This window comes from Carcharhinus amblyrhynchos, chromosome 17 (genome assembly GCF_965287045.1).
Source record: "Carcharhinus amblyrhynchos chromosome 17, sCarAmb.v2.hapA, whole genome shotgun sequence".
NCBI classification, from domain to species: domain Eukaryota; kingdom Metazoa; phylum Chordata; class Chondrichthyes; order Carcharhiniformes; family Carcharhinidae; genus Carcharhinus; species Carcharhinus amblyrhynchos.
In genome coordinates, this window is record NC_137340.1 from 7,833,158 (window position 1) to 7,860,604 (window position 27,447).

Genomic DNA, 27,447 nt, shown 5'->3' on the forward strand with positions numbered 1-27,447 from the left:
ATCCAGTCCTTGCAGATGAATAAATTATACACATTACACTGTTGAACAAAATTAGCCGTATATATTAGAGAGTCCAGCCTGACGCGATGCATGAGCTTCTGCAGCTGCCTCAGGATCCAGTCCAAATTTCCTGCCACCAGTGTAGACCGATAAATAGGAACTCTGCCGTAAAGCCTTTTCTAAACCACTGATTGATTTGTGTCTGCCGCACGTAGCCAGGTTTTAGACATTTATTTCCGCTGATGGTTCTGAGGCAGCATTGATTTACCTGATCAATGATTAATACAGCACCGCCGTTTGATGCAGGGGGTAGATTGTGTTTGAATTAGGAGCATCCAATGACACGTGGATATTGGATGACTGAGGAAGGAATCGTCTTGCATAATACAACACAAACCACCAGCCGGAGATACGCCAAAGCACTTTACAACCAGTTAAACCACTTTTGAAGTACGGGTCTTTGTTGTAATGTAGGAAATGTACAACAGAGCAAGTTTCAAAGAGATAAATAACGAGGTAATCCATTTGTGATGCTGGTTATGGGCTAAATGTTGCTCAAGCTACAGAGGGGATCTCTGTCCAAATAGTGTCTGGGGTCTTTATACCCCCCCCCCCCCCCGCCCCCCTCTCAGAGGGATGATGGGGTCTTATCCAAAGTCTGACAGCTCTGCTACGCTGTTCCTTGTTCCATGTCACCGTAGAAATGGGATTGGAGTAGGGCCTGCCCCCACAACATCTACACTCAGAGATTCAGAGTGCTACTGCTGGGCCATGTACACTTTGTGAAGTCACAATGGCAGTGCTGTCAATGTTTTAAATATTACCAAACGTTTCACCGGGCCCGGCACCGCTCCCGGCCAGGACACCGGGCCCGGCACCGCTCCCGGCCAGAACACCGGGCCCGGCACCGCTCCCGGCCAGAACACCGGGCCCGGCACCGCTCCCGGCCAGAACACCGGGCCCGGCGCCGCTCCCGGCCAGAACACCGGGCCCGGCGCCGCTCCCGTCCAGAACACCGGGCCCGGCACCGCTCCCGTCCAGAACACCGGGCCCGGCACCACTCCCGGCCAGAACACCGGGCCCGGCACCGCTCCCGTCCAGGACACCGGGCCCGGCACCGCTCCCGGCCAGAACACCGGGCCCGGCACCGCTCCCGGCCAGGACACCGGGCCCGGCACCGCTCCCGGCCAGAACACCGGGCCCGGCACCGCTCCCGGCCAGGACACGGGGCCCGGCACTGCTCCCGGCCAGGACACGGGGCCCGGCACCGCTCCCGGCCAGGACACCGGGCCCGGCACCGCTCCCGGCCAGGACACGGGGCCCGACACGGGGCCCGGCACCGCTCCCGGCCAGGACACCGGGCCCAGCACCGCTCCGGCCAAAAGATGTGCGGGTTAGGTTGATTGGCCATGCGAAGAAATTGCCCCTTAGTGTCCAGGGATGTGTAGGTTAGAGGGATTAGTGGGTATAATATGTAGGGATATGGGGGTGGGGCCTGGGTGGGATTGTGTTCGGTGCAGACTCGATGGGCCGAAGGGCCTCTTTCTGCACTGTAGGGTTCTATGAGTCTATGAAAACACCCGGCCCAGAACCACTCGAGCCAAAATACCCGGCCTGGCATGACTCAAACTAAGGATGGACAGGGTAATATGGTGGGTAATAGGGGGGTGGGTGGACAGGGTAATATGGTGGGAAATGGGGGGTGGGTGGACAGGGTAATATGGTGGGCAGGAAGGAGGGTGGATAGGGCAAAACGGTGGGGAGGGCAGGAGGACAGATAGAGTCGTAAGGCCGGGGACAGGATGAATGAAAGGGATGATGCCGGAAGTCTTAAGAGCGGGAGTTAATGAAACAGTTGGAGAAGCAGAAAGAACCAGGGAGCTGAGAGTGGTTTGAGCAGAATGAGGAGAGGGGGAATGGGGGGGAACCTAACACAAAGGGAAAGCTCCTGTGGCCTGGGATGTCGTTGGAGAAGGTGAATAGACCACAGGGAATGGTGACCATACCCATCGGCCGTGCACCCAATCTCCAGCAGGAGGCAGTAACCGGTGTTTAAGAAAACCTTCTAGCAGATCCTCTCGGTGGGAGGTTTTAATGAGGGAGAGAATCCCGATGGAAAGATTCCCGTTTTCCAGTCTATCAGACAGACAGGTGTTGGAATCCTGAGGCCAGCATACATAATCTAAAAGAAGGAAAAAATATTTTTTACCATTGAAATAATCTGTAGTTTCAGCAAGAGTTTACAGCTCAATGACAAACTGACTGAGACCCAGTGCTGTAATTTTTTAAATCTTATCGTGGGGCACGGGTGTCGTTGGCTGGCTGGCATTTATTGCCCATCCCTAATTATCCGTTCCTGAGGGCAGTTAAGAGTCAACCGTATTGCTGTGGCTCTGGAGTCACATGTGGACCAGACCAAGTAGGGGCAGCAGATTTCCTTCCCTAAAGGTCATGAGCGAAGATTTTTCCAACTATCGACAATCATCAGTAGACTTTTAGTTCCAAATTCTTAAAAATTGAATTCAAATTTCACCAAACGCCGTGGCAGGATTCGAACCCAGCTCCCCAAAACATTACCCTGGCAATCTTGATTACTAGTCCAGCGACAATACTACTGCACCACTGTCTTACGATTCTATATTTGATTGTTACCAGCGGTGCTGTAAGATGCTGAGCAAGAAAGGACTGGATCTTGTGGGGTCTCTATTCTTCAGGTCGAGATGCCCCTCTGACCGATCGATGTGTGGAACTGACTCGGCCTTGCAGTTTGTTCCTCTCTTGTCAGAGAGGGTGAATGACATGGACGGCATTGCACGCAGTTCTCTTGCCTTGTGTGGTATCTGATATTGTGTCCAGCTGTACAGAGTGTAGCCTCCACAGAGTTCTGTACTCGGGCAGTTTGGTAAATGAGAGAATGTTCAGCGTTTATGAGGGTTGATCTCTTTCCAAACTGTAGTTAAATTTTGTCCTTAGCATTGAACTTAACTTTCGCTCGTAATTTCTTTCAGTTTCTTGGATAAACAAGCTGACTGCTGGGGGCAGTTGTATAGTTAGTTAATTAAATGGCTAATTAGTAATTACTGGCAGCAGGGCTGGCTTAGATTTCAGGAATATTTGCTCGTATAAGTGCAGGAGTGAAATACAGCTTCTACAGAGTGCTAAACTCAAAGGGCAGAACCTTACCAAAAGAGTTGATTTTAATTATCTATTAGTGTTACAAGTAGGCTTACATTAACACTGCAATAAAGTTATTGTGAAAACGCCCGAGTCACCACAATCCGGCACCCGTTCAGGAACAATAAGGGAGAATTTAGCATGGCTAATAAACCTAACCACGTATTTTGGACTGTGGGAGGAAACCAGAGCACCCGGAGGAAACCCACGCAGACATGGGGAGAATGTTCAGACTCCGCACAGACAGTGACAGAAGCCAGAAATTGGGCCTGGGTCCCTGGTGCTGTGAGGCAGCAGTGCTCACCACTGTGCCATCAAAAACTGGCAGAGTGTCAGGAACCAGCCTGAAAACCAGTGTGATTCTCTCCAGAGAAACAGACAGCTGTTCCCTCCAGATCCTACAACACTTTGTCAAAAATAAACAGGTGGGGGGTATGTTTCACATTGTCACGTGAAACATACCCCCCACCCATTTATTTTTGACAAAGCGTTGCAGTCATTTCTGACTGTGCGGCCAAATTCCCCTCCAGTTTGATTTTCAAGTTTGCTGACGACATCACCGTAGTGGGTCGGATCTCAAACAGCGACGAGACAGAGTACAGGAACGAGATAGAGAATCCGGTGAACTGGTACAGCAACAATAAACTCTCCCTCAATGTCAACAAAAGTGAGATGAGTACATGGGTCTTAATAGGATTGGGGGTTGTAGGTAAGCCTAGTAGGTAGAGATAAGATCGGCGCAACTTGTGGGCCGAAGGGCCTGTTTGTGCTCTAGTTTTTCTATGATTCTAAAACGAAGAAGATTGTCATCAACTTCGGGAAGCGTAAAGGAGAACATGCCCCTGTCTACATCAATGGGGATGAAGTGGAAAGGGTTGAGAACTTCAAGTTTTTAGGTGACCAGATCACGAACAACCTCTCCCCCCATACAGACACTATAGTTAAGAAAACCCTCCAGCTCCTCTACTTTCTCAGAAGACTAAGGAAATTTGGTGCGTCAGCTATGACTCTCATCAACTTTTACAGGTGCACCATAGAAAGCATTCTTTCTGCTTATATCACAGCTTGGTATGGGCTCCTGCTCTGCCCGAGATCGCAAGAAACTACAAAAGGTTGTGAACGTAGCCCAATCCAACCTCCCATCCATTGACTCTGTCCATGCTTCCCGCTGTCTCGGCAAAGCAGCCGGCATAATTAAGGACTCCACGTACCCCGGACATTCTCTCTTCCACTTTCTTCCTTTGGGAAAAGGATACAAAAGTCTGAGGTCACGGACCAATCGATTTAAGAACAGCTTCTTCCCTGCTGCTGTCAGACTTTTGAATGGACTTACCTTGCATTACGTTGATCTTTCTCTACACCCTAGCTATGACTGTAACACTACATTCTGCACTCTCTTGTTCCCTTCTCAATGAACAGTATGCTTTGTCTGTATAGTGTGCAAGAAGCACTATTTTTCACTGCATGTTAACATGTGACAATAATAAATCAAATCAAATCAAAACATAGAATGTACAAACTCCACACAGATAGTGACCCGAGACCAGAATTGGACCCGGGTCCCCGGTGCTGTGAGGCATCTGTGCTAACCACTGTGTCACCGTGCCCCCTTTATCAGATTGGTCCAGATTGCTTGCAGCCCAGGTTGCTAAGCAAGCTGGAAGTGGAGATGTTAGAAGGGTTTGCCACAATCTTCCCGAGATACAAGAAGGCTGATTTTTATTTTTTCGCCTCTCGCTCGATCCTATCAGCTTGCCGTGCTGATCAACCAACCAGTAAGACCACTCTGGCAGGTTTTCTTAACTATAGTGTCTGTATGGGGGTCCAGGAGAGGTTGTTCGTGATCCGGACAGGATTCAATCAGCAGTTCCCTTAAGATCGTGGAACAAGGATCAGGGACACAGATTTACAGTTTTGGACAAGAGGAAGCTCTTTATTTTGGAGCGAGTGGTAATGGCCTAGAAATCATGGCCTTTGAGTGTGGTAGAAGTAAAGATCGATGACTTCACAAGGAAACTGGATAGGTTCCTGAAGGAAATAAACTTGTAGGACTATGGAGATAAAGTGGGCAAAGAGCTGGCATTGAGTTGATGGGCCGAATGGCTTCTTTCTGCGCTGTTATGACCCTATCTGATCACAAACAGCCTTTGAAAAGACGAGGAATAATTATCAATTGTTTGACATCACGATAGTGGCCACCTGGATATCACATTCTCACCCCCACCCCCGATTCACACCAGAAAAATCACTGCGGCTATTTTAAGTTGGGCCCCCTTCTGATAAACTGTGCACTCGTTGTAGATGATGCCTGTTTATATTGCAAATGTTTAGGCACCTAAATGTCTATCTCAACAATTGATTGGATCTACAATAGATAATTTTGTGTAACATACAAGAATCTACAAACAGTAGAGTAGGAACAGCCGAGATGGACCGTCCACGGTGGTGTTGGGTAAAATTTTGACCCGGTGTCGATGAGGGATCGGTGATGTGTATCCAGGGTGAGGCTGTGGGGTGACTTGTTGGTGAACCTGGAGGTGATGGTGTTCCCAAGCGCGGGCTACACTTATCCATTTGGGCAGTGGAGGTCAGGGATTTGGGAGACAGTGCCGGAGGATGCGTCGATTGGAATGCTGTCGTAGCTGGAAGAAGGGGTTGGAGTATCGATGTCTGAGGGTCCACAGAGGCTGCACAGGGAAAGGCAGGAGGAGAGAAGCCCACAGGAGGTCTTATTTCACTGGAGACTAAAACCCTCACACCTGCAGTTTGGTCAGGGACAGGCGATGACCTTGTGGCTAGACTATTAATCCAGAGATACAGATGATGTTCCGGGGATCTGGGTTCGAATTCCGCAGATGGCGAAATTTCAGGTCAATTAAAATCTGGAATTAAGAATCTACTGATGACCGTGAAACCAGAGTCAATTGTCGGAAAAACCCATCGGGTTCACTAATTTCCTTTAGGGAAGGAAATCTGCCATCCTTACCCGGTCTGGCCTACATATGACTCCAGAGCCACAGCAATGTGGTTGACTCTCCAAGGACAATTAGGGATGGGCAGTAAATGCTGGCCAGCCAGCGATGCCCATGTCCCACAAAGGAATTTTAAAAAACCCAGCATTTGGTGAGGGAGGAGACTGAACTTTACCAAGGCACTCAGCGCTTGGCTCCTTACCGGAGCCTAACTCCGGCTCTCGACTATTAAAACTACATTGATCCTAAGGGTTGTCCAAGCCTTTGCAGCACTGGTCAATCTGCTGTGTATCTATTGCCTCAAACAGGTGATGGTTGCCAGAATTAATATCTTCATCTCTGTGCCTGTGCTCACCACAAAGTAGTTTATTTACTTGCGCCACAGTTAGGCTTACATTAACACTGCGATGAAGTTACTGTGAAAATCCCCTAGTCGCCACGCTCCAGCACCTGTTCGGGTACACTGAGGGAGAATTTAGCACGGCCAATGCACCTAACCAGCACGTCTTTCAGACTGTGGGAGGAATCCGGAGGAGACTCCTGCAGACACGGGAGAACGTGTCTGTGCAGACTCCACACGGACAGTCACCCAAGCCAGGAATCGAACCTGGGCCCCTGTGAGGCAGCAGGGTGAACCGCTGTGCCACCCTGCAGCAGGGAAAGTAGCGTGTTAGAAATGGTGCGATGGCAGGTTATTCCTGTATGTTTCTCATTTTCCAGCCTCTGGTAACATCCTGTGTAAATGTAGCCTTAACCTCTCTTTCAGGGGGAACAACCTGTCGCCTGTACACAGCGAGCAAGAGAGTCCCGCCATTGCGCAGGATTTCCGTGAGGTAAGCGGCAAACGGTAAAAACTGTTCAGGATTCACCACTTGGAATGTCCCTGAGCCCACCCAAAGCTCTGCTGTCAGTATTCTGCCTATTACCAACTCCATTCACCTGGCTGAACGATATTGCTGACATCCAAACATTTATAGGTTGGGTGGATTAGCGGGATGAATGTGTGGGGCTGTGGGGATAGGGAGGGGGACTGGGCCTGGGTGCGATACTCTACCTGAGAGTCAGTACAGACTTGATTGGCCGAATGGCCTCCTTCTGCATTGTCGTGATTCTACGATTGGCTCCTATTCCACCAAAGCCTTAAATTTAAAACTCTTACCTCCGCTTTCTAATTCCCCCTGTGTGTTTAACCCTCCTAACTCTGTAAATTCCTCCAGAACCTTCCAGTAACTCTCCGATCCTCCAACTCTGCCTCTTGTGTAACCACCAGTTCCTTCACCCCATCAATGATGGCCATATCTTTAACCATCAAGTTCTTCAACTCTGGAGTTCCCTCTGTCAGTCTTTCATAGAAAGTCATTTTGTTATAGGATCCTACTGTGCAGAAAGAGGCCATTCGGCCCATCGAGTCTGCACCAACCACAATCCCACCCAGGCCCTATCCCCACATCCCCACATATTAACCCACTAATCCCTCTGACCTATGCACCAAGGGGCAATTTAGCATGGCCAATCAACCTAGCCCACACATCTTTGGACTGTGGGAGGAAACTGGAGCACCCGGAGGAAACCCACGCAGACACGGAGAATGTGCAAACTCCACACAGACAGTGACCCGAGCCAGGTTTCGAACCCAGGTCCCTGGAGCTGTGAAGCAGCAGTGCTAACCACTGTGCTACCGTGCCGCCCTCTTCACCTCTTTTTCTCCTGTAAGGCCTATCCCTTTAACCGGGCATTTGGCCACTGGTTCCACTGCCTCCTCCTTTGGATCAACGTCAGATCATTGCATGAATGTGCTCCTGTGAACTGCTTGGGACTATGTTAAAGGTGCTATATAAATGCAAGTTGTTGCAAGTTAAGTATGAACCTTAGTTTCTTTGAGGTAATTCTATATGAGACAAACATTAACATAATGCAGCCTTTATAGGGGCAGAATTGTCCCCCAAAAATTCTGAGTGTTGAATTTGCAGGAAAATTGGAGTAATTTGTGCTGTTTTTTTCAATGAGAATTCACACTAGGATTTCCCACACTCTGTGCAATGCAGAGGCCACCAATGCGAGTATTATTAGATTTTAGGGAGTGGGGTCTATTCCCACCCGGGAACTGTGAAACCAGCCGGACTTTGCGCATGTGCAGTGTTCCCAAATTGTCAGCTTCCCGTTTGCTGGCCAGCTCGATCACTGGCTAGCCCCGGGACGCCCGCAGTGCTGCCCCCCAACCCCCACCCCCACCTTGGTCCGATGGCGGCCCCCATAACCATTCCTGGGCTGGCCTCGACACCCCTCCTCCCCCAGAGCCCAGACTGCCCCAATCTACAGCCAAGCAGAACCACCCCCCTCCTCCCCCACCCCCCGCCTCTCCCGCTCCCACTCCCCCCCGCCCCGCAGATGAACAGATGATATTTAAAATGGCATTTAAATATTACCTCCCACTCCATGCCGATTTCCGGCACGGAAGATTGTGCCGGAAATCCGGCACTGACAGACGCCAGCAGGGTGCGAATGGGAACCCTGCGCGTTGCCCCCCCCTCCCCACGCAATTCTCCCAACCCGCTACACTAAAAATCAGTAGAGTGGGACGGGAGAATCACCCCTAAAACTTTTCAGACATACTTTGGAATGCAAAGTCGAATGTGTTTTCAGATTTCAAGTGCTTTCTATATCCCTGCTCTCTTTCCCATAACGAAACAGGTCTCTGGTGGAAAAAAAAAGCAAGGAATTTTGCTGAATTGTTTTAATGCGCGCATAATTGATAAGTTTGGAGAAAAAGGTTTAAATAAATTTATTGTACAAAATAATAGAAAAGATAGGATTTTTCTTTGCAGATGCTGCTAAAAATGGCCTTGCGCTCAGAGCAGTAAACATCAGATACCGGTTTTGGAAATGTGCTCATTGTGTCTCCTTCTGTTTGTGTTGGCTGTGGCTACGTTTATGCTCCAGAACTTGTGGCGCCCCAAGCCTGTACAGCGACAGCACTGGCATCTGCCCAGCAATGTGGGAAATTGCCCAAGTATGTCCTGTGCACAAGAAGCAGGACAAATCCAACCCAGCCAGTTACTAGAATCATAGAATCCCTACGGTGCAGAAGGAGGCTATTTGGCCCATCGAGTCTGCACCAACCCCAATCCCACCCAGGCCCTATCCCCATAACTCCATGCATTTACCCTGCTAGTCCTCCTGACGCTAATTTAGCCAATCCACCTAACTCTTTGGACTGTGGGAGGAAACCAGAGGAAACCCACGCAAACACGGGGAGAACGTGCAGACTCCACACAGACAGTGACCCCGGCCGGGAATCGAACCCAGGTCCCTGACGCTGTGAGACGGCAGTGCCAGCCACCATGCCACCCCATCAGTCTACTCTCGGTCGTCAGTAAAACGATGGAGATTGTTGTCGACAGGGTGAAGAAGTGGCACTCGCTCAGCGGTAACCTGCTCACTGAAGCTGAGTTTGGTTCTGTCAGGGTCACTCAGCTCCTGACCTCATTGCAGCCTTTGTTCAAACATGGACAAAAACACCGAATACCTCAGGTGAAGTGAGAGTGACAGTCCTTGATGGAGCTTGGCATCAAGGAGCCTCGCAAAACTGGACTCAGTGGGATTCAGGAGGAAATCTCTCCACTAGGTGAAGTCATACCTGGCACAAAGGAAGTTGGTTGTGGTGGTTGGAGGTCAATCATCTCTGCCTCGGGTCATCACTGCAAGAGTTCCTCAGGGTACTACCCCATCATCTTCAGTTGCTTCATCAATGATCTTCCTTCCGTCATAATATCAATCGTGGGAATATTCATCCATTCTTCAATCTCTGAAAGTGTAAGCATGCAGGCAGTTAGGAAGGCAAATGGTTATGTCGGCCTTCATAGCGAAAGGATCTAAGTAAAGATAAGGATGTTTTATTGCAATTGTATAGCATGTTGGTGAGACCACACCTGGAGTATTGCGTGCAGTTTTGATATCCTGATCTAAGGAAGGATGTCTCTGCTATCGAGGAAATGAAGTGAATGTTTACCAGGCTGATTCCTGGGATGGCAGGTCTGACATGAGGAGAGACTAAGTTGGTGAGGGTTATATTCACTGGAATTTAGAAGAGTGAGAGGGGATTTCACAGAAACTTACAGAATTCTAACAGGGTTAGACAGGGTAGATTCAGAAAGAATGTTCCCAACAGTGGGGCAGTCCCAAACTAGGGCTCATAGTTTGAGGATAAGGAGTAAACCTTTTATAACCGAGGTGAGGAGAAATTTCTTCACCCAGAGAGTGGTGAATGTGTGGAATTCACTACCACAGAAAGTAGTTGAGGCCAAAACGCTGTCTGATTTCAAGAAGAAATTAGATATAGCTCTTGGGGCTAAAGGGTCAAGGGATATGGGAGAAAGGGGAGGATCAGGATATTGAATTTGATGATCAGACATGATTAAAATGAATGGTGGAGAAGGCTCAAAGGGCCAAATGGCCCACTCCTGTTAGTTTCTATGTTTCTATTCACTGATGATTGTGGGGATATTTGTAGAGGTGGACTTGAAGCAATGGTCATACCCAAAGAAATAATGCACTGAATTACCAATAAAGGTAACCCAAAGTTCATTAGAAAGCCAAAATAAAAAAGCTAGCACCATTTAACAATTCCTCAGATACTGAAGTAGTCCAAGCCTATTTGCAGCAAGTCCTGGACGATGTCCAGACTTGGGCTGACAAGTGGCAAGTAACACCTGCACCAAACACGTGCCAGGCAACGACCATCTCCAACAAGAGCGGATCTAACTATCGCTCCTTGACATTCAATGGCACTGACTCATTCACTGCCAGCGTCCTGGGGTTTACTGAACTAGACTAACCATATAAATACTACGGCTATCAGAGGCTGGGAATTCTGCAGAGAGTAACTCACCTCCTGAATCCCCAAAATCCCTCCATCCTTGACCAGGCACAAGTCAGGAGTGTCAACATCATTCAGGAACAAAGCAGCCCATTTGATTGGCACCCCATCCACCACCTCCACCATTCACTCCCACCATCACTGACACACGGTGACAGCAGTATGCGTCATCTGTAAGGTGCACCCAAGCTGGCAATCGAACGCGGATCCCTGCCGCTGTGAGGCAGCAGTATTAACCGCTGTGCCACCCACTCCATTAAAGCCTCAATTTTTTGAGAAATTAATATCAATGCGCGTTTAATAATCATGTGTAAGGAAATAGTCACACTAAGAACAGGTGTATGAAATGTTATACAAAACTGACAAAGCTAAAGCTTTTGAAAATCCCATTGAAATGTAAGACAAGATAGGGTGCCATACAACTGCCTACCTATTGACAGAAACCTGTGGACAAATCCACTGCGTTCTTTCAGTTGGTCATTTGAGGTGGTTGTGAAGGAGCGTGAGGACCATTGACACATCAGTTTTCGTTCTCCGTCAGCCTCAAACATTCTAAAAAGCCAATCTCTTTAAATCCCCTGCAGCACATTGGCAGTGCCAATGAAGTCTCTCGTGTCTGCCAAGAACTAGTAAATTGAAACACCTTGAATATCTGATTTTAATCACTTAAAGAACAAAGTTGTACGTGACAACGCCAACATAGTTTGAATGATTAACTGGCTACGAAAATAAGAATGGAACAGCTATATGAATACTGGAAGGGAGTCAGCAGGCATTTTGCTGAACTGTGTGTTTTGAGGCCTATTTCTGGATGGGATTGGTTAGAAATTTCACTGGGAATATGGCTACAAGCAGCGTTAATATTTACAGGAGTTGACACAGTTGTTATCACAGCACCCAAGGACCCGGGTTCGATTCCCGGCTTGGGTCACTGTCTGAGTGGAGTTTGTACGTTTTCCCCGTCTCTGTGTGGGTTGCTTCCGGGTGCTCCGGTTTCCTCCCACACTCCAAAGATGTGCAGCTTTGGTGTATTGGCCACGGTAAATTGCCCCTTAGTGTCGCAGCATTTGTAGGTTAGGGGTTTAGTGGGGTAAATATGTGGAGTTACGGGGATAGGGCTCTGTCGGAGAGTCAGTGCAGGCAACGTCCAGGTAAACCTTTTCTGCACTCGCTGCAAAGCCTCCAGATCGTGTGGTGACCAGAATTGGACACGGTATCCCAAATGGAATACTGAATGACCTCCTCCTGTATTGTTGGGATTCTGTGATAATTTCATATCCAGTGGAATTGGTAAGAATGAGAGATGATCAAATTGAAATATATAAGATCCTGAGCAGACTTGATAGGGTAGATGGTCAGAGGGTATCACCTCTTGTCAGGGAAACTAGAACCAGGGGACATCATTTTAGAATCATAGAATCTCTACAATGCAGAAAGAGGCCATTTTGTCCATCGAGTCTGCACTGTCTCAGCATCTCACCAGGCCCTCGCTTCTGCCCTATCCCCGTAACCCCATATATTTACCCCACTAATTCCCCCTAACCTGCACCTCTTGGGATGCTCAGGGACAATTTATAGGGACAATTGAGCAAGGCCAATCCAGCAAACCTGCGCATCTTTGGACTGTGGGAGGCAACCGGAGGAAACCCACGCAGACACAGGGAGAACGTACAGACTCCACACCGACAATGACCGAAGCCAGGAATCGAACCTGGGTCCCTGGTGCTGTGAGGCAGCAGTGCTAACCACTGTGCCACCGGAACTTAAATGAAGACTTCCTTTTAAAACTGAGATGAGTAGAAACATTTTCTCCCAAAGGATTGTTTGGTGTGTGGAATTCTCTTCCTCGGAACATTGTCATACAAGATGCAAGAGGCGTACAAGATGATCAGAGGGTAAGATAGGGTGGACATTGAGAGCCTTTTTCCTCAGATGGTGATGGCTAACACGAGGGGACGTAGCTTTAAATTGAGGGGTGGTAATTATAGGATGGATGTCAGAGGTAGGTTCTTTACTCAGAGGGTAGTAAGGGCGTGGAATGCCCTGCCTGCAGCAGTTGTGGACTCACCAACTTTAAGAGCGTTCAAATGGTCAGTGGATAGACATATGGATAACATTGGAATAGTTTAAGTTAGAGGGTCATTAGACTGGTTCCACTGGTCGGCGCAACATCGAGGGCCGAAGGGCCTGTACTGCGCTGTAATGTTCTATGTTCTATTGTTGAGCCGGGGTCTTTGAATTTATTTGAGGCCAGGATTAGATTTTTGTGAGCGAGAGGAGTTGAGGGTTATAGGGGTGGGTGGGTGGGTGCGGAAAGGAGGGCAGACAGGAAGGTGGAGCTGAGACCACCACCAGGTCAGCAGTGATCTTACTGAATAGTGGAGCAGGCCTGACGGGCCAAATGGCCTAATCCTGCCCCTGTGTTCCAAAATAAGAGTAATCCTCTTTTAATAGGAATGAAGTATAAATTTGGACGTGAAATCTCAAAATGTTGCATGGTGCTTTTCAAAGTGAAATCCACAACTAATTCTCAAATCACCACCGTTAGGTACATAATCACAGTTTACGAGGTTCAAAGAATTAGAAACCTGCTTTCAGCCAGCTGTCTTGCCAGATGTGTTAGCCTCCCGTAGACTGTCTCTCAAATGATGCAAGATGCCTAATATCCCCTCATAGTCTCATCTGGTTTATCAAAGGGCAGCACTTTGTGGTGGTGACATTCAGTGTATGTTGTGATGGTTTTGAAGCTTTCAGAAGGGTAGTGGTAGATGGCATCATTTTTCTGAACCACATTGTTAGATCTGTCTTTCAGTTGGGTGGCTCAGTCAAACCACAATATGCTATAAACACAGGGTCTATTTGCTTCTTTTTAACTGAGGGGCTATTGTGAAATCATTTAACAGTATTTAATGGCGGTGTGACCTATTTATTTAACATTTCTTACGAATCAAGATTATTTGAAAAGTAGAAGTTGACTGTAGTGTGCTGGAATGCCAGTGACCGCACTGCTTGGAGTTCTGACTTCCTGGCAGTGCTGAACACTAATCACGTCAATAAAAACTGTGAACCGTTTACTTGTGCTGGGAGAGGCAGAACTCAAATAGCTCTCAAATCAACCAGTCACAGGCTCATAAAGCAACCTCACTCTTTGAAACCATCTAGGTTGCAGTATAAGGGGGCAGCACAGTGGTTAGCACTGCCGCCTCACAGCGCGAGGACCTGGGTTCGATTCTGATCTCAGGTGACTGTGTGGAGTTTGCGTTTTCTCCCTGTATCTGCTCCGAGTGCCCCGGTTTCTTCCCACAGTTCAAAGATGTGTAGATTGGGTGGATTAGCCATGCTAAACTACCCCCTTTGTGTATGTGTGTATATATATATATAGGGGATCAGTGGGGTAAAATTCTTTGGGGTTATGGGGATAGGGCGTGGGTGAGAGTCAATGCAGATTCGATGGGTTGAATGGCCTCCTTCTGCACTGTAGGAATTCCATAAGTCAAAAGCCCAGATTTTCATCCGCTAGTCAGGTGTGCAGAATCGGCAGAGTTCCCAGCTCCCCAAACTCAACTCTTAGAAGTTGTTGCCTGCACGACAGACCTTTGATCTGAACAAAGAACAGTACAGCACAGGAAACAGGCCCTTCGGCCCTCCAAGCCTGCTCAGCTCATTGGTCCAACTAGACCATTCGTTTGTATCCCTTCCATTCCCAGTCTGCTCATGTGACGATCCAGATAAGTCTTAAACGATCCCAGCGTGTCTCCCTCCACCACCCTGCTTGGCAGTGCATTCCAGGCCCCCACCACCCTCTGTGTAAAATACATCCCTCTGATATCAGAGTTATACCTCGCCCCTCTCACCTTGAACCAGGTGATCGTCACCTCCGACCTGGAAAAAAGCTTCCCACCGTTCACCCTATCTCCACCCTTCGTAATTTTATACACCTCTATTAGGTCTCCCCTCATTCTCCGTCTTTCCAGGGAGAACAACCCCAGTTTACCCAATCTCTCCTCATAGCTAAGACCCTCCGTACCAGGCAACATCCTGGTAAACCTCCTCTGCACTCTCGCCAAAGCCTCCACGTCCTTCTGGTAGTGCGGCGACCAGAACTGGACACAGTACTCCAAATGTGGCCGAACCAGCGTTCTATACCGCTGTAACATCAGACTCCAGTTTTTATACTCTATGCCCTGTCCTATAAAGGCACGCATGCCAAATGCCTTCTTCACCACCTGTGCTGCCACCTTCAGCGATTTTTGGACTTGCACACCCAGGTCCCTCTGTGTTTCTATACTCTTGACGGCTCTGCCGTTTATTGTATAACTCCCCCCTACGTTAGTTCTTCCAAAATGCAACACCTTGCATTTATCTGGATTAAATTCCATCTGCCATTTCTCCACCCAATTTTCCAGCCTATCTATATCCTGCTGTATTGTCTGACAATGTTCATAGCTATCTGCAAGTCCAGCCATCTTCGCGTCATCCCCAAACTTGCTGATAACACCAGTTACACCTTCTTCCGGATCATTGATATATATCACAAATAGGACCGGGGAGAGACTGCCTGTGTCAATCTTGGAGGGAAGTCGCGACAGGCTACTCCGAAAGTAGTAAGGAGGCAGTCCCGGCGCTGATCGGGTGACTTTGGCATGGATTTTTAAAAAGCAGGACTTCAGAAAGGCCCGTCTGAGAGGTTTGGTTACACATGGTTAAATTCCTGTGCCCCAGAGCAGGCATCATTGCCTTGTCAGAGGAGCGTGAACAAGGTTAATGTTGTCCAACTGTTAGCTGACCCTAGAATGGATGGTTCATCATGTGTTTTCCCAATGGGAGAATTGATGCTGTCTAATCAAAGTGTACTCTACTGAATCACTGTAAGCATGGAGTGAATTCTCAAGACACTGCCGTGGGGATAGAACATAGAACATTCCAGCGCAGTACAGGCCCTTCGGCCCTCAGTGTTGCGCCGACCAGTGGAACCAATCTAATGACCCTCTAACCTAAACTATTCCAATGTTATCCAGATGCCTATCCACTGACCATTTGAACGCCCTTAAAGTTGGCGAGTCCACAACTGCTGCAGGCAGGGCATTCCAGGCCCTTACTACCCTCTGAGTAAAGAACCTACCTCTGACATCTGTCCTATAATTACCACCCCTCAATTTAAAGCTACGTCCCCTCGTGTTAACCATTGGCATTGTCATTGCCACCAATCCTGGTACAGATATTATGCAGTCATGTAGAGCTGCCAAGCAGGCACGGTGGTCAAAGGGCCTCTTTCTGTGCTACATGAGTTTTACTCGATGAGCATGGTGGCACAGTTGTGAGCACTGCTGCCTCACAGCGCGAGGGATCTGGGTTCAACTCAGGCATTGGATGACTGCGTAGAGTCTGTACGTTCCCCCCCCATTATCTGTGTGTGTTTCCTCTGGGTACTCCAGTTTCCTTCCACAGTTTGAAGTGCATTCGATGGACTGGTCAGGGTAAATGTGTAGGGTTGCAGGAATAGGTCAGGGGAGAGAGGGCCTGGCGAAGATACTCTGGGAGAGAGTGAGTGAAGACCCTATGGGCTGAATGGCCTCTTCTGCACTGTTGGGATTCTAATGAAGGAGACCAAAACTGCTCACAGTATTTATGATGTAGTGTCACCAATGCACTGTAACACTGAAGTATAACATCCTTACTTTTATCTTCAATTCCTTTCATAATAAAGGGTAGCATTCCATTAGCCATCTTGGTTACCCGCTGCACTAGTGCACTAACAGGAACACACAGAATCCTCTGCATCTCGGAATTATATTTAAGCAAGACTCTGCTTTTTTTATTCTTCCTGCCAAAGTGAACAAGTTCACACTTTCCCACGTTTTACTTCATCTATCGGATTTTTGCCAGTCATTCGACCTATTTATATCCATCTACAAACTCCTCAGGTCCTCCTCCACAACATATTTTCCTGCCTATCATTGCGTCATCTGCAAAATTAGCTACCGTGCCTTTGCTCACGGGGTTGTGCTTTCCTGTCTGGCCCACCACGGGAATTGTAGTGGGGGACGGGGGACCATGGGAAGATCCATTCATCTTGGGTGGGACTTTCTGGGCGTGGCTGGAAAATCCTGCCCATTGAGTTTAAGGCAGTGAGGACCGGTTTGGAGCTAATTCCACAAGGTTACCTGCACCTCTCCAAGGGGGAACCCCGAGCATCCGGTTAGCGAGCTTTGTAACTTGGACATTTGGATTGCAGCTAGGAAGTATCTTGCATTTTCAGATTGTTTTGCACCTGTAACACAGAGCCCGATTCTCCCATCACGACCTGCAACTTTCCTGGCAGGTTGGGTTGGGAGACGCGCGATTTCGAGGGTTCCCCCACCATCTTTTACAACACGCGCTCATCTCCCAATTGGAAGAAAATGCACTGCTGGGAATCTGCAAAAGTCCGGTGGGAAGGGAGGTAACTCATTTGAATATGTTTAATATATATTTTAAATGTATTTTATGAGCCATTATCGGGCCCATTACCAAACTTGCCAGGTCCGAAAGCATCTCCCACCCACCAGGAGTATTTCATTCCGGTGGGGTTTAGAGTAGATCCCCATGTTTGGGAAAATAACAGGAGACCCCCGCCGGAGTGAAGGGGGAGCAATCAGGGCCCCCCAGGGTGTCGGGGTGTTGGTGCCCCCTGGGCGTGGGCACCCTGACAGTGCCTGCTTGTGCCCCCCTGGCACTGTTCAAGGGGGCAAAGTGCCCATGCCCAGGGGGCACCTTCGCACTGCCCATCAGACATTGGACAATACCAAAAGGTTGGGGCTTATTGTGGGTGGGGTCTAGGGGTGATTGGTGGAGGTGGGGGGTCCCACTGCCACTCTGCGTTGCGATCAGTCTGGGTTGGAGGGAGGACAATGACTGGGGCAGGTTGGAAGGGTTGTTTGCTGGGTGGGGGCTTCCTCCTTGGGGGGGGGGGGGTCTGAGGTCTGCGGTCTGCCAGGATGGGGGATCTCCATCACTGTGGGGGGTGGCAGGCGGGTGGGCTGGACATCGGGGCGCTCTGGGGTGGGGGTGTAGGACAGGCTGGTCTGGGAATTGTTATGGGAGCAGCGATTAGGCTGTGGGGGGGGTTCTGAAGGGGCAGCAGTGCGGGGGTCCGGGGCTGGCCAGCAAATGGGGAGACTGACAGAGTGGGGCCACTGCACATGGGCAGAGCTCCAGAACTGTCAGACTCTGGCACAAATAGGCCCCATCTCCCTGGGTTTTTAACGATATTCATGATTGCGACCCCTGCAGAGTGTGGCGATTCGGGTGAGAAGCTGCACTGATAAAACAGTCGTGATCTAGAACAGTTTTCCCACCAATTCAGCACTTTTAGGAGAATCGCTCCCAAAGTGTGAGATCTGTGCACAACAGTATGCTGTTCTGTAAGTTGCTAAGGGGTCCCCCATGGCACTGATCAATGGTGAATCTGAGGATATGACACTTCATTCGATGCAATACACAGTAGACCAACAGGGCTACCAATGTGCAGTGATTAAATACACCAGGTTGCACTTGTATCAGTAAGTGTTGCTGGAGGATTGCTTTAATGCTTTTAGAGTATGTATAAATGGGTGGCGTTCCCTGCAATTGTTCATTTCCCCGTGTAGTTAGTTTTATCACATCTTCAGCTTCAGGCTTGGGACATTAAGGAAGAGGAAAGGGAAGATGTTCTGGAATCTACCTTTGGGGAATGCTGGCTTTGGAGGAGAAAATATCAGTAATTCAGTGATTCAATTTGTGATGGTTAGTGCTCAGTGATTCGTTGCTTTTCCTACATGATCAAGGGAACCTCCTTTTTGGTTGTTTTTCATTCAGTCTGTAGGATATTTAAACCAATGAGCTCGCTTCACTTTGCGGATTCATTTCACTCAGTTTTGACAGTTAGAAGGCAGAGAGTGACAACGTGGGCGCATGGTGGCCTGGTGCTAATGATAGAGGATTGGTAGTTTCAGACTTCTGGAAATGTGAGTTCAGATTCACCACAGAATGTTCGTCATCAGGTCAACTGGGCGTTAGTTGTGTTCAGCTGGTGGGAATTAATTGGTGACTCACGTGTAGAGGGCAGGTTGAACGTGTGATTGTTGGTGTACAATATGTCGAGTGTCTACATAAATGAAAGCTTGTCAGTGTCTGAAATGGCTCCAGGTCTGCCTGAGTTGTAAAGTGGCAGCTGTGAATTTTAAGTTCAGCTAATTAAATAAATCAGGAATAAACAGAAGCTGGAATAAGTAATGGTGACCGTGATTGTCATTAAAAAAAACCATCATCTGCTTTTGTTTTCCTGAAGAAAATCTTCTAGCCTTATGGTCGGCACGTGGTTAGCACTGCTGCCTCACAACTGTGTGCAGTTTTGGTCCCCTTATTTGCGAAAGGATATATTGGCCTCGGAGGGAGTGCAGAGAAGGTTCACCAGGCTGATACCGGAGATGAGGGGGGTTAGCTTACGAGGAGAGATTGAATAGACTGGGTCTGTACTCGTTAGAGTTTAGAAGGCTGAGGGGGGATCTTATAGAGACTTATGAGATAATGAAGGGGCTAGATAGGGTAGAGATAGAGAGATTCTTTCCGCTTAGAAAGGATAGCAGAACTAGAGGGCACAGCCTAGATAAGGGGGTGGATGCAGTTTAGATCAGAGTTGAGGAGGAACTTCTTCACTCAAAGGGTGGTGAATCTCTGGAATTCTCTGCCCGTCGAAGTGGTGGAGGCTGCCTCGCTAAATATATTTAAGCCACGGGTAGATAGATCTTTGATAGACAGGGGAATTAAGAGTTATGGGAAGAAAGCAGGGAAGTGGGTTCTCCGGTGGCTGTGTGGGGTTTGCTCCCAGTGTCTGTGGGATTTCCTCCCGGGTGCATCAGTTTCCTCCTACAGTCCAGAGATGTGTAAGTTAGGTGGATTGGCCGTGCTAAATTACCCACTTTATGTCCAAAGATATGCAGGTTAGATGGATTAGCCGTGGGGATTGTGTGGGGTTACGGAGATAGAGGGGGGGGGGGGGGAGGGGGCCTGGGTACGATGCTCTGTCAGTGCATTGGTGCAGACTCGACGGGATTCTACCATATGGTTCTTGTGTTCTGATCCGTGAGCGCTTCCAAACACACAGCAATGTGGTTGAGTCTCAGCTATCTTCTAAAACAACCTGCCTGCCACTCAGTTATACCTTAAGGGCAATAAGGGAAAGGCAATAAATGATGATCTTGTCAGTGCCGCTCACATCACACTGATGAGTAAAACGTGGCACAGTGCGTGTACGACAGAGCGTTTTACTGACAGAGATGTCTTTTACATGAGAACAGAAAATTAGACTGCACGCTAAATAGCGCAAAAACATTTTGGTTCGGGAACTGAGTTTCGCATCTTAATTAATGCGCATGAACATCATGGAAAATTGCCCATCCATTTTGATGTTGCATATGCAAATCAGCATATTTATGAATAATTTGCTGTGATATTTAGGAGTGGAATTAAATATACAATTAACCTTTATTAGTATTTATCTGCAGTTTAAAGAAACCTATAAATGGATATGTAAAACATTCTGGCAATCAAAGTTTTGGATGGGTAATGTATTGCTGCTATATTGAGAGTGTCACATCAAAATCAAGCTGTCATCTAGTTTGAAAAGACTCTGACCTTCCCACAAGACACTTTAATTGCCTGTGATCAGTGAAGGGTGTCGATGTCTGACTGCAATGTTTTATTCATTGTTAAACGTGTGAAGATTTGCCTTTTAATTGTAAATGGACACGGTGGCACAGACCTTGGCTGTCAGTCCCAGGTAGAAATCTTGCAGTTGGGGAGCAACTGGCCATTTCATCGAATCATTGAATAGAATCACAGAATCCCGACAGTGCATTCGGCCCATCGAAACTGCACTGACAGCAATCCCGTCCAGGCTCTATCCACGCGTTTACCCTGCTAATCCCTCTAATATACGCACCCCGGGACACTAAGGGGCAATTTAGCATAGCCAATCAACTCACCCGCGCATCTTTGGACCGTGGGAGGAAACCGGAGCACCCGGAGGAAACCCACGCAGACACGAGGAGAACGTGCAAACTCCACACAGACAGTGACCCGAGCCGGGAATCGAACCCGGGTCCCTGGAGCTGTGAGGCAGCAGTGCTAATTAACCACTGTGCCACTGTGCTGCCCAAAACTCCCCCCACTCGCCAGTCTCCGATGGGAAAAGAACATTGCTGCGTTTGCATAGCTGTCCCACAACTCCTGCAGTGACAGTCAACATTTACCTCCACTTAGAATCATAGAATCTACAGCACGGAGACGGGCCCAAACGGCTTCACGCTAACCAAAAGGCCCATCGAAGCTAACTCCATTTGCCTTTATTTGGCCCATATCCCTCGAAACCTTCCCTATCCATGTATCTGTCCAAATGTTGTCAATGTCCCTGCCTCAACCACTTCCTCCAGTAGCTCATACCACTCACGTATCGCCGTCTGTGTAAAAAAAAAATGTTGCTCCTCAGGTTCCCATTAGTTCTTTGCCGTCTTAACTTAAAGCTATGCCCTCTAGTCCTCGATTCCCCAACCCTGGGAAAAGGACCGAGTGCGTTTACCCTATCCATGGCTCTCGTGATCTTATACACCTCTACAAGATCACCCTTCAGTCTCCTACGCACCAAAGAAAAATATCCTAGCCTGCCCAATCTCTCCCTGTAACTCAGTCCCTCGAGTCCTGACTTAATGGGCAATGAGGGGATTAAGTTAACTCCAGCATTTAATGCGATATGACAAAACTCTAATATCGCTTAAATATTCCTCCTGTACTCCAACCCACTGAGAACTTGCAATGGGCAGCCGATGGCACAGTGGTTATCATTTCTGCCTCACGACATCAGAGGCTTGGGTTCGATTCCCAACTTGGGTCGCTGTCTGTGTGGAGTTTGCACGTTCTCCCCGTGTCTGCGTGGGTTTCCTCCTACAGTAAGAAGTCTCACAACACCAGGTTTAAGTCCAACCAGAAAATTTCTCTGACCAGAACCTTCCACACACCTGACGAAGGAACAGCGTTTCCGAAACCGGTTGGACTTAAACCTGGTGCTGTGAGACTTCTTACCGTATTTGCCCCAGTCCAACGCCGGCATCTCCGCATCATTCCTCCTACAGTCCAAAGATGTGCGCGTTAGCTGAATTGGCCAAGTTAAATTGCCCCTTAGTGAATCCCCCTGACACTAAGGTAAATGCATAGGGTTATGGGGATCGGGCCTGAGTGGGATTGTGGTAGGTGCAGACTCAATGGGCTGAATGGCCTCCTTCTGCACTGCAGGGATTCTATAACTTCTATGATTCCTATTATTCTTGCCTCTTTACTGTGCCTTCAGTCATCCATGTCCTGCACTTCTACCCCACCCCTCCCCTCCCCCCAAGATTCTCCTCCAAAACCTCTCTCTCTGACTCAGGGGTTTAATTTTTGCTGCCTGTCCTTTATCATCTCGACCTGAACCTCTTGTGCAAGTGATGACGCTGTGTAAAATGCAAATTGTTGGTGGGGGGGTTTAAGGTCGAAAAAGCTTGGCCAATGAGTGACAGAAGCTTTAATCTGACCTTCTCATTTTGGGATTTAATGGGTCACACGGACACACTTTGGTTCTTGCACGTTCTGGATGCCCGCGATGGTTGGATGACGACCGCTGGAACTAGTTTGATGTTGACCGTGAATTGAGAGTGGGACGGGCTAAATCTACTGTGTGTCAGCCCCCTGCCTAAGACGTGCAAGAGTACACATTTACGTGTGCCTGAGTGTTGCAGGCTCCCTCTCCCTCTCTCTCTCTCTCTCTCTCTATCCTCAGGGGCACAAACAAGTTGCTGGGAGCAATTAAACTCATTGCAGCCAGGTTATCACACACACAAGCTTCTCCCTTTTCAATGGAGAGTATGCGGGATTCTGTAACCTTTCTCTGTGAACAATTTAACAGGGACTTTGTTGGGGGGGGGGGGGGTGATGGTATAGCTGGAAGGATTCTCTCTCTGAGTAGATCCTCCTGAATCCAGTTTGCAGCTTTCTGAAGCTGGTTTAAATCCCAGCCCCTTCCCTAAAACAAATCAATAATTCTCTCCACCAAGTTGCTGTTTTCAAGCCTGCTTCATTGACAGGGGGCATTATGAGTGTATCTGATCGAGGCTTTTATGAATGGACTGCACTGGGGAGGGGCACATTGTCACCAGAGATGATGTCAGCAGGCTGGATGGGGCTCTTGCACAGAGGCAGAGCTTTCAGGACAATATCGTCTGACTTGCTGTGTCAGATTGGCTGAGCTAACGAATCATCGGCTGCTGACGGAGCGAGTCTTCCCACTGGGGGGTCCAGGCTCACGATCCCCGAGCCCAGATTGTGCTTTTTAACTGCGGGAAGCCGCAGCAGCATGTGCAGTCACCCTGAATAGATGGCTGTGAGTGGGACGCGTCGCCGCTGGCCCTCCTCACACGAGCACTCGGGGCTGGCGCTGCTGCTGCAGACACCCCGCGCTGAAAACCGGCTGTGGACAGAGCTGGCGTCTCTGTCGCTGTTTCATGGCATCATGTTCTGCTTTTGCCTGCAGAACTCCTTGATGAAGCTGCAAGCCTTTGATGTTGACCTGTGCTCCACGTTCTTGCCGAGCCCCGAGGAAAGTCCCGCAGCACAGCATGGGAAGGAGCAGCCGGGTCGGAATGGTACTGCTGAAGAAGGAAGCAGCGGGGGTAAGGATAGCCAATATATTAACAGCTAGATTTAATTTGATACAGAAAGTGCTGGCAGTAAAACACTTTAGAATTCATTGTAATTTGATGCTCTGACAAGCTGCTGTGTTACAGAACATTAGTATCAATCATCCTTTATTGTTTTCACACATGTTTGAGTTGAATCCTTATCATTAGAAGTGGATTTTTTAATTTCTGTCACAATATAATGAGTAATCATGTTTTGCCCGTGCATTTCTAGTTTTGTTTTATTTTCTACACTGGTTTTGTTTTGTCAGAACCCAGCACCATCACTGCCCCTATTATTGATTTCAAATCAATGCACCAGCAAAGGGATAGCGACGGTGAGTACGTTCTATTGTTTCCTGCTTTGATCTGAGTCCTGCTCTTTTGAATCCACTCACAATACTGCCTGTGACAGCTTGCCCCAGTCGGAGTGCTTGCACGTGAGGGAAAGCCTTATTTCTATTTCACATCCCTGCCAACACCTACACCCACCCAGCCATCGATAGGAGGGCACCGGTTTGCTCTGTGACACTTTATCGTAAGGCGCGCGTGTGAGAAAATCACAGTCGTTTCCTCCTGATGGAAATCAGATTGACAACTTTGGCCAAAATTGGTTCATTCCTTTGATTGAAAGAGCTGATTTACCTGTTTGTTTTACCATCTCCTCGTCTGCGTTGCTAGACTAGCTCTCATTGTATTTTTAATAACGTTCGACCCGCAGTTTTATTTAGAAAGACAGTTTTAAGCATTGCTGAGTTGCCCGGGAGTAACAGGGATGTTGGTTTTAAAATTCCAGGGGCTAATAGTAATAGGATCTTGGAGGTAGGTGCCCAGTTCTTGGAAGAGGTTTGTTTGATGGTGAATGAAGATTAGAAGTCTGCCAACTGCTTACCCTGAAATTCTCGAGGATGTGATTTAATACTTAACGGTGACTCACTGACTCAATACGGAGCGAGCCTGAAGGGCAATGAATCAGTTCACAAATACCCAGATTTCGAACAGGTATTGTAGACCTGTGCACTTTGTATTGTTACAAACGACCCCAGGTGAGATACCTCGATTTGTCACCATCCGAATGGGACACCCCCAAATAGTTACAAACCTGGGTGAGGATTTGACCTGATTTGGTTAGATTTATGTATTGGCATACAGTGAAAAGTATTGTTTCTTTCACACTCTACTGACAAAGCATACCATTTATAGGGAAGGAAAGAAAAGAATGCAGAATGTAGTGTTACAGTCATAGCTGGTACATAGAGAAAGATCAACTTAGTGTAAGGTAGGTCCATTCAAAAGTCTGACGGCAGCAGGGAAGAAGCTGTTCATGAGTCGGTTGGTACGTGACCTCAGACTTTTGTATTTTTTTCCTGAAGGAAGAAGGTGGAAGAGAGAACGTCCGGGGTGCGTGGGGTCCTTAATTATGCCGGCTGCTTTGCCGAGGCAGCAGGAAGTGTAGACTCTGTTAATGGGCGGGAGGCTGTTTTGAGTGGTGGACTTGGCTTCTTTCACAACCCTTTGTAGTTTCTTGTATTCTTGGACAGAGCAGGAGCCGTACCAGGAGGAGCGAGGAGTGGTGACTGGTTCCGTGTCTTTATCCAACCCACCCTCTGCTGGCAACGGCAATGTTTAGTCTGTCAAGGTTCCCTTTCCTTTGGATATCTCTTCTAGACCCAATAGTTATATTTAAAAAGGAGCCAGTTTATCCATGCTTTCCTGAGTTAAGATAGAATAAATTTATTAACTACTAAAACGGCAGGGAGAAATTGTAAACCACCTGCATCTAAATTTATACGGATTTGAAGTTATAAAAGAGTTCAATAGTAAGTGAGCATAAAATAAAACGTTATATGGAGCAATCCTTGAGTTGCAAGGAGCACTTGATGACCTGTGTGGCCATTATGAATCGATTCCAGTATAGTTGACTTCTGCAGGTGAGTAGTTGGTTCTTTAGTTTGGGCGTTGGGTAGAAATCTTTCAGTTCTTTCAGCTGCGAGCCTTTTTTTGGCTGGTTGACTTCCACAGTCAGAGAAAGAGTTTTTAGATACTCTAGCAAAAGATGGTCACTTGCTTTTTACAGGGGCACGGCTTCTGGCACTGTGCCACATACCTTCAGTGTGGAAAGCTTCCAACTGTTTGTCTTCATAGTGCAAATGGGCACGTGCACACACACACACATGCACATGCGCGGGACCTGGGTAGCTATAACCCCTTCTTTGTATATTCCAACTAGGAAGCGGAATACACTAACCTGTCTAAACAATTACGTGCAGGGTCATTGAGATGAGATGGTCATTATGTTCCTTTGTCTTTACTGGGGATGGTAATCAGCCTTTGGATGTTTCTTGTCTGAAACACAGCGAGGGAGTTTTTTTTATTCGTTGGCCGTGGGCATTACTGGCTGGCCAGCATTTATTGCCTTTCCATCCCTAGTTACCCGAGGGCAGATGAGAGTCAACCACGTTGCTTTGGCTCTGGAGTCACAAGTAGGCCAGACCAGGTAAGGACGGCAGATTTCTTATTTCCTTCCCTAAAGGACATGGGTGAACCAGATGGGTTCCATTGTCCCTTAGAGAAACATCCTGTAAATATTTCTGTCAGTGGCTAATCACATTGTCTGCCGTCTTTGGAGTTTGCACCCATTTTAAAACATAAACTCGGGTCTTTTTAAAGTCCAGTATTTCTGTGTATGATTCCATGTATTTTTTTTCTCCATCATCATAGCAATATATTTTGATTACTACGTTGTCATATACACTTTTTGTGGTGATAAAACTATTGATTGCTTCTGCCTGTGGAGCTTTGAATGGTGATAGCCGCCGTTTGAAAGAATATTTTGTACTGTGCTGTGAGTTTGTACTGAATCTAGTTTATTTGAGGCTCTGTAACCCCGTCCACATCTCGTTTGCCATTCTGTTCGGAGACTGCAAGGTTCTGGTGATTCCAGTTCTTGCTGCTGCTTTGGAGGTTGCCTTGGTGTTTGGCTACGGGTTCATCCATTTCTTCCCTTGCTCGACGTTACACCTGGCCTGGTTGGGTTGGCAGCGAACGGTTGTTGTTACTCGTCACCGTTTCTTGCAGAATGGGTGTGTGGCGGTGCCTTTCCCTGACCTTTTGTCCATTTGGGCTGTCAGCAAGCTCCCTGAGGCTGAGGAGAAGAGCATTCCGGTGGCAAGGAGATGATTGAGTGACACGCTCACCTCTGCTTTTCATTGCTAATGGTGTGAGACCGCTCCAAGGTTCCGGCATCCCTCGTGGTTCTGCTACACTGCCTGGAAGTTGGCGTGTGCGCACAATGGTCACTGTGTCTACCACCTTCACGATGGTAGAGACTCCTCGTATTGTTGATCCTTCTCTGGTACCATTTCCACCAGAGATGCTGAAGTAATCCCGAGTTTGGTCTGACCCCGGGGGGATCTTTCTGGGACCTGAAATGTTTGCAGTATTCTGCCAAAAGAGAAGAGAGGTGAGATGCCAGCCTGAATACTCATTAGTCTTTGAGCATTTAGGTCCAGGCTGTTCTGATTAGCTAATGACAGCGGTAGCCCTGGCATCTCCTGCGGTCCAGCGCGATGTAGGCATCCCTGCTCAGAAGAGAGGCTGCTTCTGGGCAACGTACGTAGATCTGTTTGCTGCCATACCTCAATGGTTCAAAGTTCACAAGGATGACCCAGAGTCAGACTCTCCCACTCCGTAGAGTGGA

General features: G+C 48.1%; 1 protein-coding gene across 5 annotated transcripts in view; it reads left to right on the forward strand.

The window, feature by feature from the left end:
* The window catches only part of fam13c (family with sequence similarity 13 member C), a 142,977-nt gene that overhangs the window by 69,765 nt on the left and 45,765 nt on the right, over nucleotides 1-27,447 (forward strand). For all 5 annotated transcript variants that reach the window (XM_080205443.1, XM_080205448.1, XM_080205444.1 and 2 more), the window contains exons 5-7: nucleotides 6,913-6,979; nucleotides 23,603-23,741; nucleotides 24,020-24,085. In XM_080205443.1, coding sequence (XP_080061569.1) covers nucleotides 6,913-6,979; nucleotides 23,603-23,741; nucleotides 24,020-24,085 — 272 coding nt within the window. The remainder of the gene's footprint in view (nucleotides 1-6,912; nucleotides 6,980-23,602; nucleotides 23,742-24,019; nucleotides 24,086-27,447) is intronic.